This window comes from Pagrus major, chromosome 6 (genome assembly GCF_040436345.1).
Source record: "Pagrus major chromosome 6, Pma_NU_1.0".
Classification (NCBI taxonomy): domain Eukaryota; kingdom Metazoa; phylum Chordata; class Actinopteri; order Spariformes; family Sparidae; genus Pagrus; species Pagrus major.
In genome coordinates, this window is record NC_133220.1 from 4,907,279 (window position 1) to 4,923,801 (window position 16,523).

At 42.2% G+C, this 16,523-nt stretch overlaps 1 protein-coding gene across 1 annotated transcript in view; it reads left to right on the forward strand.

Annotated features, from left to right (window-relative positions):
- Nucleotides 1–11,929: 11,929 nt before the first annotated feature.
- raly (RALY heterogeneous nuclear ribonucleoprotein) overlaps nt 11,930–16,523 on the forward strand; it is a 33,266-nt gene continuing 28,672 nt past the window's right edge. The window contains exon 1 of the mRNA XM_073468828.1: nt 11,930–12,188. Coding sequence (XP_073324929.1) covers nt 11,930–12,188 — 259 coding nt within the window. The remainder of the gene's footprint in view (nt 12,189–16,523) is intronic.

Below are 16,523 nucleotides of genomic sequence, written 5' to 3' on the forward strand. Positions count from 1 at the left end.
TTTGAACTTACCAGAGAGTGACGAAGTCTGCTTCAGACTTCTGTTTGAGTTAAAATAGACCCTTTCCGAACATTAACCACGTGTTACTTACAGGAATTTCTCCCATGTGTATACTGCAGCCTTTTTTTTTTACTAAAAAACGTCACTAGTCAGTAGCTATGATGAGCCACACCAACACAACAATATCAGATCACCTTCCCACACTGCTGCACAGCCGTGTGCTAATCATCACAACGCCCGGTGCGGTCTGAATGCAGCCTCAGTGAGCTCTAACACTGATATCAGGTAATAAGGTTTGGCTCTCAGTTCATTCTCATAGTGTTGGAAGGTGTCGGGGCTCAGTGCAGATCAGATTCTTCCATAACAAACATTTTTAATAGATCTGTCATTGTTGCACGGGAGCTTTGTCATGCTGGACCTGGAAACAAACTGTTTGAAAGATATGTGTGTGTCTGAGTGTGTGTCTGAGTGTGTGTGTGTGCGTGTGACTCTAATTGAAGGTCAAATATTCAACATTACACACTAACACCATGACAACAACTGAAAACAAATTGCGCCGTGACTCTAAATTAGTCTCTCTCTCCCTCATTTCTCATTTCCTTGGCGAAGAAATTTGTTTCCTTGTTGTACCACATTCGTCCAGGTCTGTCTTGTTATCTCTGCCAAACACATTGACTCCCTCCCTCTTTCTTCCCATCGCTCTCTCTCTCTCTCTCTCTCTCTCTCTCTCTCCCTCACTGGCTCGCACACAGTGTCGACTGAACGGGGTGTTGATCAGGGCCATGTTTCTTGGCAGTTCGGATCAGTCCTCCTCTGTGCTGCCGCTCTGAATGGGCAAAAATGTTACACGTCTCCCTTTTCACGCGCGACACTGAACGGGGCGCGTCCAGACGAGAGCTGCCGCTCCGGCTCGACACGCTGCAGGCTGGCAGGGTCCGACTTCAGTTTGTCAATCGTTAACCACGTCCAAAGCACTGCACCGCAGTCTTTACTCCCTGATACAGAAGGACTCGTTAACACGTACGCCTGCACGTCTACATTCAGCATTAAAGGTGCAATTTACTCCAAACAAGCTTATCACCGGAGTAACTGCTAACTGCTACCGCTAAAGTGAGTCTGCAGGAAGTAAACGTACCTTTTTTGTTTCTGATTCTTCTAGATCACTTGTCATTTTCAGGCCTTTACTCATATTTTAAATGGTTTTCTGTTTGTCTGCCACTTGTTCTCTAGTGTTTTTTTTTATTATCATCAGGTCAGGCCAGCTGTCCCTTTACAGAGAAAGTGAAACTCAACCCCCTAAGGATGTAGAAGCTATCTTACAGTTTTTAAAAGGTCAGCGCTGTATGTGAATGAATCTGATTCTCGGTGATATAACATCATCGTTATTGGCTGTGGGAATATTGACTGTGGGCCCACAATGATTTGGTTCTGTCGCTGTATTACCGCCTTGTTTCGCAAGCAAAGTTCACGTAAGTGACTCTAATCCCAAAGCTGCTTCTGTCTCATCTGTTCTATTTATTATTATGAAGTGTTTGTCCCTGCCGGCTCCTCTGTGATGAAATGACCTTGTCTCGCTGAGGGAGGAGTCACTTCTTGTCTTCCAGGCTGAAAAACACGACTTTTTTATGATGTACTTCACATAATCGTGTCCCTGCTGAGCCTCTCAGCTCACCAACATCCTCCTGACAGCACCTCTCCTCTTCTTACAGCTTTTTACTGATGCACATGATCAGTATTTGGTCAGAGTATCTATCTCCTGATTCATATCACTGGAAGATGCCTCTTCTTTATCCTCTTTTTGTCGGCATAGCATTAAACGTGACACATGAGGTCCAGTTGCTGTCTCAACTACAATCAAATCGCCAGAACTGAACTGAACTGAACTGAACTGAACTGAACATTTGTTTAGGTTCGATTTTCTATTTCTATTTCGGAAAATTTAGTTTGTTTTGGTCGCCACATAAAATGTCTGGAAATGTCTCCATGGCTCCTCATATATGTGTGTATGTATCCATCTCCCCTCATCATGCACTATGGCTGTAAAATGTTGCACTTTGTGAAAAACGGTGGTTGTAGTCAGCCTGGATTGTAAATGGCTACAAGGCTGAAGGTTCAAGGATCTTTATTTGTCACATCCACAGAGCGAACTGTACAATGTGCTGTGAAATGCACTGAATGCCCTCCAAGATTAGCTTAAAGCTGGAAAGACTGAAAGAGAAAAAAAATATTAATGAGATGTAGACATGAAAAGGAGATCAAATATAAAGATCACATGAACACAACAGGAAGCAAATATTAATACTGCTAGTGTACATACTACAGTGTAAATGTGAAGTAGTGAGTTCTCTTCCCTTTTCTGAGATATCAGCTGGACGGACAACCCGAAAACATGATAAAAAAAATCGTCTTCAAGTCCAAAGAAATGTCTCTTTAAAAATCATAAACTCTGCTTCATTAGTGTGCTGTATGTAGCAGGCAGTATATAAAAGATACATATATCGCTTTAGTGCGCTCGTGTTTAACATAACTTAAAGAGAGCGATGCAGCCGCACCACAGGGAGCAAACAGAGCAGGAGAGTGTAGGCTGACCGTTTACAGCCTCGTCTCCCCTCTGAATAAATGTAAAATATCACACCATATGCTCGGTTATGAGCCGTGGAGAGGTTTGTCTTACAGTAAAAAACCTGATCTTACAAAGGCTGAATTCATGTAGCGTTACAGCTCAGTAATACAATCTGAAGACAAGAGCCTATTTTCATTTTGCATTTCACTTACAGCAGAAAGGAAGTGAAGTTTTCTGGTCTTTTCTGATGAGTTGCTGCATCTGAGTGTTCTTCATAATCTGTGTAATGTTCCAGCCCACTCACTAGGCTAAGATGTTGGGAGGTAATGTTTGTGCAAACCGCTGATACATTCAAATATGTACATGTCACAGGCTGTGTACTATATTGACACGTCAAGAAAATGTGTCGTATCATATGCACAGTGCACGGCTCAAGCCCCAGGCAGGTGCCTCCAGAGGCCCGGCCGCCTCACCCACACTTCTGACCCTGAGCTGAGGCAACTAACACACTTTGAATTAGAGAAAGATTGTTACAGTGTTGACATTTGACTGTTCATTTGTAATGGTCAAAACCACTGGATATTTTTAGGACACCTCAGGACAATTTCCAGCCGTGCTTTTGGTGACAAAAGCCAGGTTTTTACCGGATATCGGCCATCTGCGTCCATGTTTGTGGCGACAAATACACCCGGTATTGGTCGCCCAAGACACGGCTGCAGTCAGCCATACACAGGACCTCACCAGACGTGTTTCCAGTGACCGAAACAGGTATTTTAACATCAAGTGGTTTTTATGCCTAAACCAAACCAAACCATGAGCACAGAAATTTAAATTTTAACCAAAAGAAATCTTGCAAAATAAAGAAACAGAAAGTTTTAACAGAAAGTTACTTTGTCAACATTTATTCTGGTGATTGGGATGAATATTCACCTACGTTGACTCGGAGCTGAATTCATTTGGAGGATGTTTTACTTTGTCTTTGTGCTGCAGCAACAGAACAAAATGGTAAAATAATATTTGGGGAACGTGCCTGGATTACTGTCAGCATCAGCTAACTCCTGCGATCATTTTGTCTTATGCTGAATTAAATTAGTAGAGATCTGTCAGCAGGCTCTGCAATTCATTAGTTTAAATGTTTCGAAGTGCTAATTTGACACCGAACGTGAAGCTTAATTGTAGGTTCATAAAATTTTATGATAATGCTGAATTAAAGAGCTCAGTGTGGATTCAAATTAGTTTCTGAAAGGTTTGAAATCAAAACGCTATAATGGCAAAAAAGTTACTGTTTCTTTATTTTCAAATCTGCCAAAAACAAAATAATGAACGACTCAGTGATGAGATCAGTTCGCTGCCATAATCTCTGACTTTAATGATCTCTGTGTCAGCTCTGCCATGACTGCACATGTGTTGCAGTGTGATTTTGCACATGCAACGTCTGCATTTGTATAATCTGTATAATCACACCACAGTCCCTTTTGGTTTGAGCTTTAATTGCTAATCCTACATACACAGAGTCACAGACAGAGGCTGCCTGCAGACGGGTGTGTGTGTGTGTGTGTGTGTGTGTGCAGTTTAAGTTCAGGAAATAAAGCTCATTTGAGTGTAAAGCCGGTCCATGAAGCTGCTGTGAGATCTCCACTCAGAAGGACTCAGAAGGTAGAGATGTTAATGGATGTGAGTCGTTGAACCTGGAGAGCTTTATCTGAATGCTAATCTTAAACACACACACACACACACACACACACACACACACACACACACACACAGGGAGTAAGAGGGTTCAACATCTATCTGCAGCGTGATTTGGGTCAACTTCAACTGGCAGGGTTTTTTAGTGATTTGCTCAAGGGCACTTCAGCTGATTGGTTTTTATCTGGGCACAGGGCAGCGGGTCAGGACACTGCGTCAGAGTTTTAAGGCCAACCAGTGTTAAAATTTGGGTCTTTGCTGTATTTTATCTTTGAGAGAAGATGTGCAGTCACTGCTTTTCTCTACAGATACAGTCACTAAACTGTCTTCATCAGTTAATTATATTTTCATTTAAATAATGACAATAGATTAGATACAACGTCAAAATAGATCTATGTCCTTATTCTGACTTAAAGTGTTTAATTGCATTTTGTAGTTTTGTTTGATTTTTGTTTTGTTTTGTATTTACTGCCTGTAATAGTTTATCCCCAAATCATTTTTCCTGCCTTTAAAGATATATTTACAGTTATTTTTAAGATGCGTACGCAGTTTTAAGAGCTTTGTTATTTATTTAAAGTTCAAAAATATTAATGCACAATTTAAAAGTAATACGTCTACAGAGCTTGTAGAAAGGTGTGGTGAACAAGGTGAATAAAACAACCTCTTTCCCTTAAAAATAACATAATTATGATTGTGAATCAATCATTTTAAACATTTTGTCGGGTCCAGAATGATTTATTTGTTTATCTCTGTGTCAGTTGGTTGTGTAATGTTAGTGTAACACCGTTGGTATCACGTGGTTTCTGTTTCATCAGCGATCAACAGTCTTGGTAGTTGCAAGTTTGTGGAAAAAAAATGTCAGAATGTCTTTAACGTTAGCTAGCGTTAGCAACATTAGCTATCACTTGCTAGCCAACATTAGCAATGCAGTGGAAGGGGGGGAGATAGAATGAATGTTATCAATAAATCACCCTTCAAGAGTTATCTTTAAATATCCTCCTACAAGTAGTTTGTTTTCAAAGATCACAGCATTAAGAGATGTTCTGGGAAACTGTTGATGGCAACTGAAGATAAAAATACGACTATGATGTGAAGCTCGTTTGAGTTTAAAAGCCAAAATTTACATTAAAACCACAAAGTCAGCGCTCTGATTCATTTACAGGGGCTTACAAGCTTTATCCCTCTTTATGCTAATGTATGCATGTATCATCACACCATAAAACCCCTAAAGGAGGAAGCTTTTACAGCTAATTTGCTTACAGAGCATGACATCACTGGGTACACTCTCTCCGTGAGTGCAGAGCCACAGGATGTGTTCCTCTGTTCACATCGAAGGCGGATTTCTATGGAAAATTGCTTTTCAATATCATGTAGCACTCATCTTGGTCTAAAGCTCGATCAATAGCGTGCGTCTTTTCATACTGAGTCTCTTTGTATCACCTCTTATGCTAATGTAAAGAGCTTTATATACAGCAGAAACTGAGATTTCCACTAGTATATGCAGGGTTAGCAAACGCAACCACACACACAGAGCAGCCAACAGAACCTGCAACTATACATGAACGACCAGCCCGTTCGCAGCCTAGTCATCGGCTGTATACTTCAAGGTTTAGAATAAAATCTATAGTGATAGTGAGGTTTAAAGGGAACCAGTGTCCATTATTCTACATCCATTACATTGTGCAATCAGCATTTACTTCAGTAGCAGTAGAAGTAGTAAGTAGTGTAGTTAATTTAACCCAAAGCATCCAAACCAAGTAGTTTGTGTGCCTAAACCTGACAAACTGTGACAACGTTAATAACAGTCCAGAAGTTGTAGTATGTCATAATGTGTAAAATGTTTGTCAGACAAGCTTTATTTTATTTTGAAAGTCCAGTTGGATGTTGCAAATGAAGTATGTTGACTGCGAAGCCGTGCACGTGCAGAACTGTGGCTAGAGGAGGAAGTACAGCGGCAGAACAAAGCTGCTCCATGTGTGTTGTGATATGTTGGGAGTGAGAACATGGTGCAGAAACAAGACAAGTCCAGTCAGCAACTTCCTGTGTGTGTGTGTGTGTGTGTGTGTGTGTGTGTGTGTGTGTGTGTGTGTGTGCATGATTTCTGCACCATGTAAGCCTTTTTTTCCTTCTCCTGGTAAAAGCCTGTCTGCTGCACACGGAGACAAAGAAATTGGAAAACACATACAAACCTTTACTCACTCTCACTCACCCCTGCACACACACACTAACACACATATATTGGATTTGCTGGATCAACACTCTTCTGCTGTTGTCTGGTAAATGTGCACACACACACACACACACACACTCACTCAAACACACACACACACACACACTCAAACACAGGTCCCTCGGGGCGCAGCTCAATTTGATTCATTAGAGTTTGACCAATTAGGTTTAAGATGACTCTGTCACCGGGAAGGTCACGTAGAAAAGGACCAGAGATCATCAAATCAAATGCGCGCACACACGCACGCACACACACTCACACACACTCACACACACACAGAAAGTTTCTTTAACTTGACTTTTCAACCTTTTAACTCTGCAGGTCTGAAAGCAAAAAGCTCTTCTTTCCTGCAAGACACGCGCACACACACACGCATGCACACACACACACACATGCACACACACACACGCATGCACACACACACACACACACACGTACAGTGAGCAGTCTGTGCTGAATCATAAACATTTCTTCCCTCCTGGATTCGAGACTCACTGCTGGATATTTCTAATGAGACAGAGAGAGAGACGGACTGTGAACAGACACTTGTCCACCCACTCCCTGTTCTGGGTTCTGGGTTTGTTTTTCATAGTTTGGGCTGGTTAGTGTACTGTAGTTCAAATGAAGAGGGAAACTTGCGCTACAGTTTGAAAAAATGATATTTTACACAGGAGCACAATTTTGACTTTTTGGCAAAACTCTGGTTTGGTTTGGTTCAAATGTCACATTGCTCCCCGTGCACAAAGCCACGCCATTAAAGCGCCCTGCAGATCCCTGCATTTGTTGCATTGCTTTAATTTTAATGTGGACTTTACTTTTGTTTGGTATTAAATGTATTTTATATGGATTCATACCTGCACGATTCACTTGTATTCAGAGAGTTTTTGATGATTTTCAAACCGCATACAATATTTGATTTGCTTCTCTTTTTTTAGGGTTAGCTAGTTAGTTATGCTTTGGTCGTAGTTTCTGTAGACTCTCTCCTTCAGCCGCGGGGAGATGTGCTGTGATGTTACACTGGTTATATAAGTGCTTTTGCTTGAGTTCAATTTTATGTCAGTTTCAGAGATGCTTAGTTAAAAAAAAGGGTCAGAGAAATTGTGAGGAACAGAGATTCTCCTGTGACTTAATGAAACTGAGGCTTAAAACAGAATAAAATCAAACCGAGCGCTCTTTAAACCTCTTCTTGATACGGCTGATGCAGTTTTTCTTTTCAGCTCGAGGTCTAATTTTCCAGTGTTATAATAATTTTCAAGGACTTTGCTGAAGCAATTAGCTGTGACTAAGGAAGTGTCGCCCTCCGTGTAATTTAGGTTACTCCCTCTTGGTTAAAGGTTCGCTTTGAGGATGTCTCACTGTGTACTCTGATGTTTTCCTGTGAGTTTTGGCTTATGTCATGCACATGCACAACAACGCTCGTGCACGCACACTCATGTGGGCGAGGTAATATAAGCACACCTGCCATTGGTTTCACACTGTTCCACTGACTGACAGGGGGCAGTAACATGCCAACATGTGCTTACTAAAATTAGATTTGCCGATGTCTGATGAGGATCTTCACATCATCTGACTGGATTTGGCCTTCAAGCATCGATGACATAAGTCCACTTCTCCTCGTCCTCGCTGTAGTCCTGCACTCTGTCGGCTCGGGTCACGACAGCTTGATCCAAGATGTTGTGGTGTTGAGTCCCATTTGTTGTTTTCCTGCGACCAGACATTAGTAGCCCAAGCTAATCCGCGCTAGTCCAAACTGGATTAGTATGGCTCTTATCCTGACTCTCTGCCTCTCGGAGGTGTTACGGCTGGTCAGGTTGGACGTTGGAAAGATGTCGTAAGCAGTTATCTTCTCAAAGTCTGTATGTATTTTTGTTATTTGCTTCAGTAATAAAGCTGAAAAAGTAACAGTTAAAAAACAAAAAAATGTAGCATTTGTAGGAGACATCGGCCGCTACATCTGGATGTATCATTAAAAGACGTCTTCCAACCAGTCTGCTTATTTTGAACCTAATTTATTTGTTATTGTGCCAAAATTTTCCAGATCAAAAAGCAAAAACAAGTGAAAATCTGTGTGTGTGTGTGTGTGTGTGTGTGTGTATGTGTGTGTACGTAATGTGTGTGCCCAGAAACTGTTAACTTTCTCTCACAGCGACGTCTCTGCTGTACCACTCAGGAGCTGCTGTGTGTCTCCTGACAACACATTGTTGACAGAACAACAAATCACGAGTCTGTCCCATCTGCGCTCCGCTGACTCATCTGTCAGACTTCACTCCCACTACTGTACGCTCATGTAGTTTAGATGAGTCATTCACTCATTTACATGAGTCTCTCTCAGCTTTTCTGTAAATGCCAAGTTTATATCCGAGTAGGAAACGAATCGGTGATGAAATGTGTTTTCAAGTGAGACAGAAACCCCCTGGAGATTTACAGTGAAGTGCTGTGAAGGTCTGAGAGTCGACCCTCAGGTCTTCATCTGTGCGTTATGTTTCTTGCTTGAGATCACTGGACTCTGCCCGCCATGTCCGGGAGCACTGTGGTCAATCCTGCTCCAGGCTCTACCCACTGAATGTGCATCCTGTGGTATTTAGCAGCCAGAGCTCACATTATTACCACGACTGTTAGCTTTGGCCCTGAGAACAGAAGTATTCACATTGAGCAGCGCAAGAGAAAAAAGCTTTTTTATCACCTCAGAGAGGTTCGAAACCTTCTGTCAGAGTTCTTCATAGCCAACGCAGAAGTGCCTTAAACCTGCAATTGATTTATCACCTCAGTCAACAGTTTAACAGTAGCTACTTTCAAGTCTTTTTCAATACAGCATGATGATTTTGAGCAAAATAGATGATTAAAAAAAGGGGGGATGCTCAAGGACGTGGCTACCTGGTGATTTAAAAGTCACTACCACGGCGTGTCCTCGGGTTCACAGTCGGATCAAGTCAGAATATCCTCCCAGCTCCACCCCCCTGATCCAATATGGTCACTTGTGGCTCCAAAAAACAAGACGGCGATGACCGTGACGCCAAAGACAAACCAAGAAATTTCATATCTGTCATTAATGATTTCTTAACAATCATTTTAATTATATTTAATTTTTAATATTGCCTTTAACGTCTCATAGACTGGCACCTTTCCACTCCACCAGTGTCAGCACAGTAAATCAGTAAGTCATTTGCTTTTGGTCTCTGCAACATGTTGGTGCACATTTCTCATGTAACAAAGGTCTCGGCCTAATTAAGACTCATGTATTTCGAGGGTTGAAGTTATTTTTAAAAAGGAAATGTAAATGCACACATTTCAACAATTAACTTCTCTGACAGTAAAGTCAATCTTCGGTTTAGAGCCGATGTCAGCGTGAGGATCAGAATGTGTGATCCAAGCAGATAAAACTTTACTTTAGGAGAGAGATCACAAGTTAAATGGCCGGGAACCAATAATGTGGGCGTCATTCAATATTTATTCACTCTGTGAAATCTCAAACTGTGACTTAAGGGTATGGAAGTCATTTAATGAGTAATATAACCTTTGTTACCATAATTTAATTAATTGTGTTAATACATTTTTAAATTAAATTAAATTAAGTTTTCACTTCCTGCCAGTGCTCCACATCCTCTTTCCCTTCACTCCTCTCCTCCATCTTTTCCTTCTCCCTCCCGTCCTCTCAGCTTGTGTTCGTTAGTTTTGTGGATGGAGGGAACAGGCACAGCGTGGACGAGGATAAAACCACATTTGGTTTTCAAATCTCCGCTCTGCGATCGATTGAGCTCGTCTCGTGTGATGAAGCAGCAGTCGTTTGGTCTGCTGCAACTCAGCGGATCAGAGCAAACTTGTCGGTTGTTGTTGGTTTTTTTGTTTTGCCTCGATGCAAAGAGACATTTGGATTTGACTTGAGATGTTCTTTCCCTTTCAATACTGATAATGACTGCTTTGTGAGAAATCCCTATTCAGAATAAAAACTCAATGTTGTGATGAGTGGAGGTGAAGATGGTGCTTCAGTTATGAGGTGTATTGTGTATCTGTCTTTCAGTGCTGATTGTAACTTAGTTCAAGAATTCATTGGTTCCTCTTCTTTCACAAATCTTTGTTTAAAAAGTGTTAGTGTTTACAAGCAATATGCAAAAAAATGATTTGTTCAAGCTGCTCTTTGATTTTGATTTTTTGATTTTTACATTATAAAGTAAGTGAAGGTAATGTGGTGCCTTTATGTGCTGTAGAAATCTGTGACTTTTATCGCTTCAGAGCTCCAGGTCCAAACGGACTGCAGTTCATTTGTGAATCAATGATTCTGTTTACATCCGTGTTTCCAAAAAACTAAATGACTTGAACTCTATTTTGATGTCCCTACTTGTCCAGGTAGTGCCGCCCGCCACCCCCAAAATGACACATATCACCATTCCCAAAACAACATGAGCGAACCAGCAGCGTGTACAATGACATAACTTCACTTCAAGAACTACTACTTCCTCCTTTGCCGCTGTAATAATAACTACGACCACTAGAGGTCCCTGCTTGATAAGAAACGTAGATATGGGTGGCTGATGTGGTTGTGTTTCTGATGAGAATTGTCTGTTTTTACTTGCTTCATAGACTCTGATCTTTGCAGTGTGTGGTTGGGAGCCACTGACAGTATTTTTTCCTGCAGATGATCAGCTTCGTGTGTGCATGTGGAGCTCTGCAAAGTGATAATGCAGCTGATTATGGAGGGTTTGGAATGGTGGGCGGATTAACTGGTACCGCATTAATTAACTGTGTTGTTTTAACTACAGGATCATGTCTACACATTATTTGATTGCACATTAATTAAAAAAAATGAATCAATGTACCAACACCCACAAGGCCACTCTGCTGTACAATCACATATTTATTTTGTTAGTTGGAGGGCCATGTAGCTGCACGCAGAGGAAAAAAGACAACTTTCACAGACAAACAACTGCCTAAATTACGAGAATCAGCATCATCCTTTACTCTGCTTTATAAGTTTTGTGGGTTTATTTTATATACAGCCCAAAATCAAAATCACATCGCCTCAGTGGACCTTCAGTTTGAGTATCATAATAATATAATTTGTTGACATGCAACATTTCCTTTTTAGCTTAGCTTACAAAAGCCTTTTATTTGACAGACTGAGTGAACTTTACAAGAATCGTGCATGACTCTGTTCTTTTCTAACAAAAGCACGACTTCTGTTGAGGCACCATGGCCTTGCTGCTTGTGTAGAGAATGAATGAACACTTGTTTGCTCAATAAAGTTTAGATATTTTTCTTTAGTCATTCACACAAGTCTCAATTGTTTCAGTCTGTGAGGTGGTGGGTTGCAGCTGTCCTCCATTATCTCTCTGCTGTGACTAAAACCCAGCGTTCTGTTTTCTTTTATTCTCCTCAGATCCCCGTCTCTCTGCATCTCACCCTCCCAATCCATCCATTTGTCAGCTGCTTCCTCCGCCCGTATCTCCAGCATGTCGCTGCTGAAGGTCCAGACCAGTAACGTGACCAACAAGACAGATCCCAAGTCCATCAACTCCAGGGTGTTTATCGGCAACCTGAACACGGCGGTGGTGAAGAAGTCGGACGTGGAGAGCATCTTCTCCAAGTATGGCCGGGTGCTGGGCTGCTCCGTGCACAAGGGCTACGCTTTCGTCCAGTACGCCAGTGAAAGGCACGCCAGGGGGGCCGTGATCGGGGAGAACGGCAGGGTGTTGGCCGGACAGACGCTGGGTGAGTCCACATAACACAGAACGAACTGTAGCTCTGCTTACAAAGCCTGGGAAGACAACTGAAGGCTGTTTTCTGAGGGATTTACCCACAAATCATTCAAGGTCCGGTTACACTGCCTTCAAATGGAAGTCATGAGGCTTCATTGTTGTTTTGCATTCAAGCAGTTTGAACCTGCAGTGCAGAACTGCTGTGAGAGTAATTACACAAACACAGCTGACGGCTGCTCAGGTTGAATGCCCACAGGTGAGCTCGCCCAAATCCTTCACCACCCACAGGAACACTCTTCAAATCTTCCTCTGAAGGTCAAGTTTCTTTTCTCTTATTGTGGAGTATTACAGACTTTTCTTGAATGATTCCTAGGTTTTTTCACCTATTCTCCTAGTTGGTGTGGCGAACCTTGCCTCGTCCTTGCTTGTGAACGACTGAGCTCTTTCATACTCCAATAAAGATACTATCACATGTTACCAATGAACCATTTACCTGTTGAATGATCTCAACAGGTGTTTTCTGGAGCGTTCCTGAACTTTCACAGTCTTTTGTTGCCCCTGTCCCAACGTCTGGTATCAAATTCGGAACAAGCTGATATTTACAAGCAAAATGTCACATTTGGTTTCACACAGCCTCCAATATTTGTAGAATAGGGGTTGAACTGATTATTCAGTTAATTGATCAAATTAGGCTATAAAATGTGAAGAAAATAGTGAAAAACGTCACATCACAAGTTGCCAGAATCCAGGTGACCTCTCTTCTTCGAATGTAGTTAAAACCCGAAAATATTTGAGAAGCTGAAAAGATTGAATAATAATTTATGAAAAAAGCTAAATCAATTATCAAAAATCGTTAAATTATTTTCTGTTAATCTAATTAACCCATCTAATCATTTCAGCACCGTCCTCAGTGACTGTCTTTTGAGGAAGATAAGCAGACTCTTGAATCGTCACACTCTCTGTCGAAGCTCTGGGGAAACCGACCCTGCAGGCCACAGAAGACCTCGGGCTATCTTAATCTTTGTGCCACACTCACTCGGCGTTGTCAGGACTGTCCCCTCTGGGTAGAGCAGGTGAAAAGTCACATTTAAAAATCAGCGCCCAGCATTAAAGGCCCCAGAGTGTTTCTGACTCGAACATTTTCAACCTCGACTGTCACAGCAGCAGACACACTGGATGAAGAGCTGATCTCATGAAAAGATGCAGTTTGTTCATGGATGTTTTCGGTTTAGCGAGGATCCCTTTCACACCACACAAACCTCATCCTACAATATTTGTGCATGGCCAATTGACCGATATCGATCCGATCAAGTACATTTAGATGAGACGTTAAATATTTTGTCTTTGTGTTGTTTTCAAGTGAGTATTTGTTATTTGTTTTACGCAGCTCTTGTTACTTTGGTCCATGCACCAACGTCCTGACGCCTGTTTGGAAAATGAAATAACACATTCGCTCAATCAAACATGGTGATTTTTGTTCAGTCGTGAGCACAGGTCTAGTATTTCTCAGTCAGTGTTGTGGTGGTGCAGTTGTCCTCATACCACAAGACACGTGCCTGGCCTTTCCACATTTGTGCGTGGCAACGTGACAAATATCTTTCCATAAGTACATTTTTTGGGGGAAATAACAAGTTGAACGGACGTCTCTGGTATCAAAGCCGATCTAAGGGATATTTCCTGCTAATTGAGCACAATTCGTAGGATTTACAGCAACGAGACTTTGAACTTGGTTGGTTAATTAATGTCTTGAGAAAACACGCTCTCCATAACATTCAGACTTAGGGTTCAGTGAACGATCCCTGAGCACCATTACATCCATTTTTCTTCTCCCGTGTTTGCATACGCCTTCCCCTCCTCTCCCGACTTGCCTCACTGTTTCTGTGGAATAAAATATCAGAGGGGGAAATCACAGTTGAGCGGAGTGTGCCTTTAAACCCGCTGGAGTGTTTTCTTCCAATCCGTCTGTCGCCCCCAGCGGAGCGAACCAGAGACGAGCTGTCAGCGAGCTGCTGCGAGGAACTCAACTGGTTTGTGTTCAGTCGCTGCAGAGCTGCGAGCACATCGCTGTAATAGTCTCTCTCGGTGCAGTGTGTGAGTGTGTGTGTGTGTGTGTGTGTGTAGGTGTGTGTGTGAGTGTGAGTGTGTGTGAGAGAGAGAAAATACAAGAAAAAAATATGAATGAGTTTACTTGAAAGTGTGTGTAGCTAAGTGTGAGTGTGTGTGTTCTGGGTTGAAGGGTTAATTGCTATCTCACAAACAACACACACACACACACACTCACATACTGGTACATTTCCCATAAGGCTCCATCAGTGTGTGTGTGTGTGTAATGTGGGATAAAGCTGTGACAGCTAAGGGGCCGCTAAGTGATGCTCTCTGCCCCACTGTAGCTTGTGTGTGTGTGTGTGTGTGTGTGTGTGTGTGTGTGTGTGTGTGCATGAGTGTGTGTTGGTATGGGTATCATATGAAACCTGTCTTCTCTCCTGGTAACCACTCAGCTACTCTTTCCTGTCATTACACGTCTCTCTCCATCTCGTTTGAGCCTCGCCGGGCTGACTTACAGTTTCATCATACACAAACACTTTTAACACTTTTAACACGTCGTTACTACCTCGGTGTTTTTGGCTGGGAAAGCAAATTATGACTGTAATAAAAAGTAATATGATAATGAAGATTGTTTTTTATAGCGCTTCTAAAAATCAATATTGCCAACAAACTGCTTCACATTAAAGAGATAATGAAAAGCAAAATAATGAACATCAAGCAAGAAAATTGGAAAACAGCAGCAGAGCTGTCGTAAAAATCTTAATATGTGCAAATGAAATGATTGATCAGGCGTACAGCTTTATGGTTTGGAGGACCAGTCACATACAAGCCTTTGTGAGCACATCGATATGACTGTTGGTGTTTCACCACCAGAAAAACTGTCAAACAGTCGAAGCAAGAATGTGAAGTTACCGCCTGCTTGTTGTGGAGCCGCTGTGACTTTAGGGAACTCAACCATGCTAGTTAGCCAGGAACAGATTTCTTAGAGTTCACCAAAGTTTAAAATCTGCACGAATATCTGCATCTGCATGGATTTACTTTCTCCTGCTGAGTACTTTGTACTGATAAATGTAAATATAACAACCAAACGATCTGCTAACAGGAGCCGGCAGCGTCCAATGTCCTGATTGAGAAAAGTGTTTTTCGACAGACTGAAAAGACTCAGAGAGACACTGGAAGAGTCGATGAAGTGTGTGTGTGTGTGTGTGTGTGTGTGTGTGCGCATGTGCGTGTGTGTGTGTGTGTGTGTGTGTGTGTGCTGCGTTCAGGGACTTTCCCTTTGAATAACAAGACAAGTCATTGAGGCGTATGGGGCAGCAGATGGACTGAGTGTGTGTGTGTGTGTGTGTGTGTGTGTGTGTGTGTGTGTGTGTGTTTGCACAGTTCTTTCCCTAGGTCATAAAGGGGTGGGTCAATAATGTGTGTGTCTGTGTGTATGTGTGTGTGTGTGTTCGGTGTGTGTGTGTGTGTGTGTGTGTGTTTGTTTGCACAGTTCTTTCCCTAGGTCATAAAGGGGTGGGTCAATAATGTGTGCGTGTCCACTTGCAAACAACTGGACTTCAGCCATTTCCACACCTGGCTGCGGCCAGAGTCCTGGATCACTGCCTCAAACAGCGAGACACACACACACACACACGCACACACACACACGCACACATTCCCCTTCACGGTAAAGTTAACAGGCTTGAATCTTCAGCCTCTGGCTGCTGAAAACTGACTCTCAGCCTCATCCGTCCATCCATCCTTTTATTATCCTCACTGCCTCATCTTCCAACACTTTGACTGAACTCCGATCATCCTAATTTATGTTTTAAGGTTTTAAGGATGACTGTAACCTCAGAACCGTCTGCATCGAGGGGTTGTAGCCGCACAGTATTTATGGACCACGACTATAGCATCCATCAATGAGGTCAGCATACCTGTCATTCAGTTTGCAGGATGAGGGACACAGCGAGGAGCTTGACTGACCTGAGGGCCACGAAGTCAAACTGTTTCCACTAATTTGGTAGCACCCAACCTGCTAAACTCTCTGTATCGCGCAGCATTAAGAAGACTCTTCTCTGGAAAGCCCTCACTATTATCCCTCCTTCACCAAACTTTACAGGAGGCACCATGCATTCATTCGTTTTCCCAGATTCGTCCATCAGTGCAGAATATTTACTATTAATGTGGTATTCCTCCTGGACTCCAGTAAAAGGGATGTGAGCTTTTTTCCGAAAGCCATAAACAGTACTGCTGGAAATCAGATTTCTTACTTTCCTTTTGATTATTTAAACATGACAAGTTGACAGGCCAGTGTGAG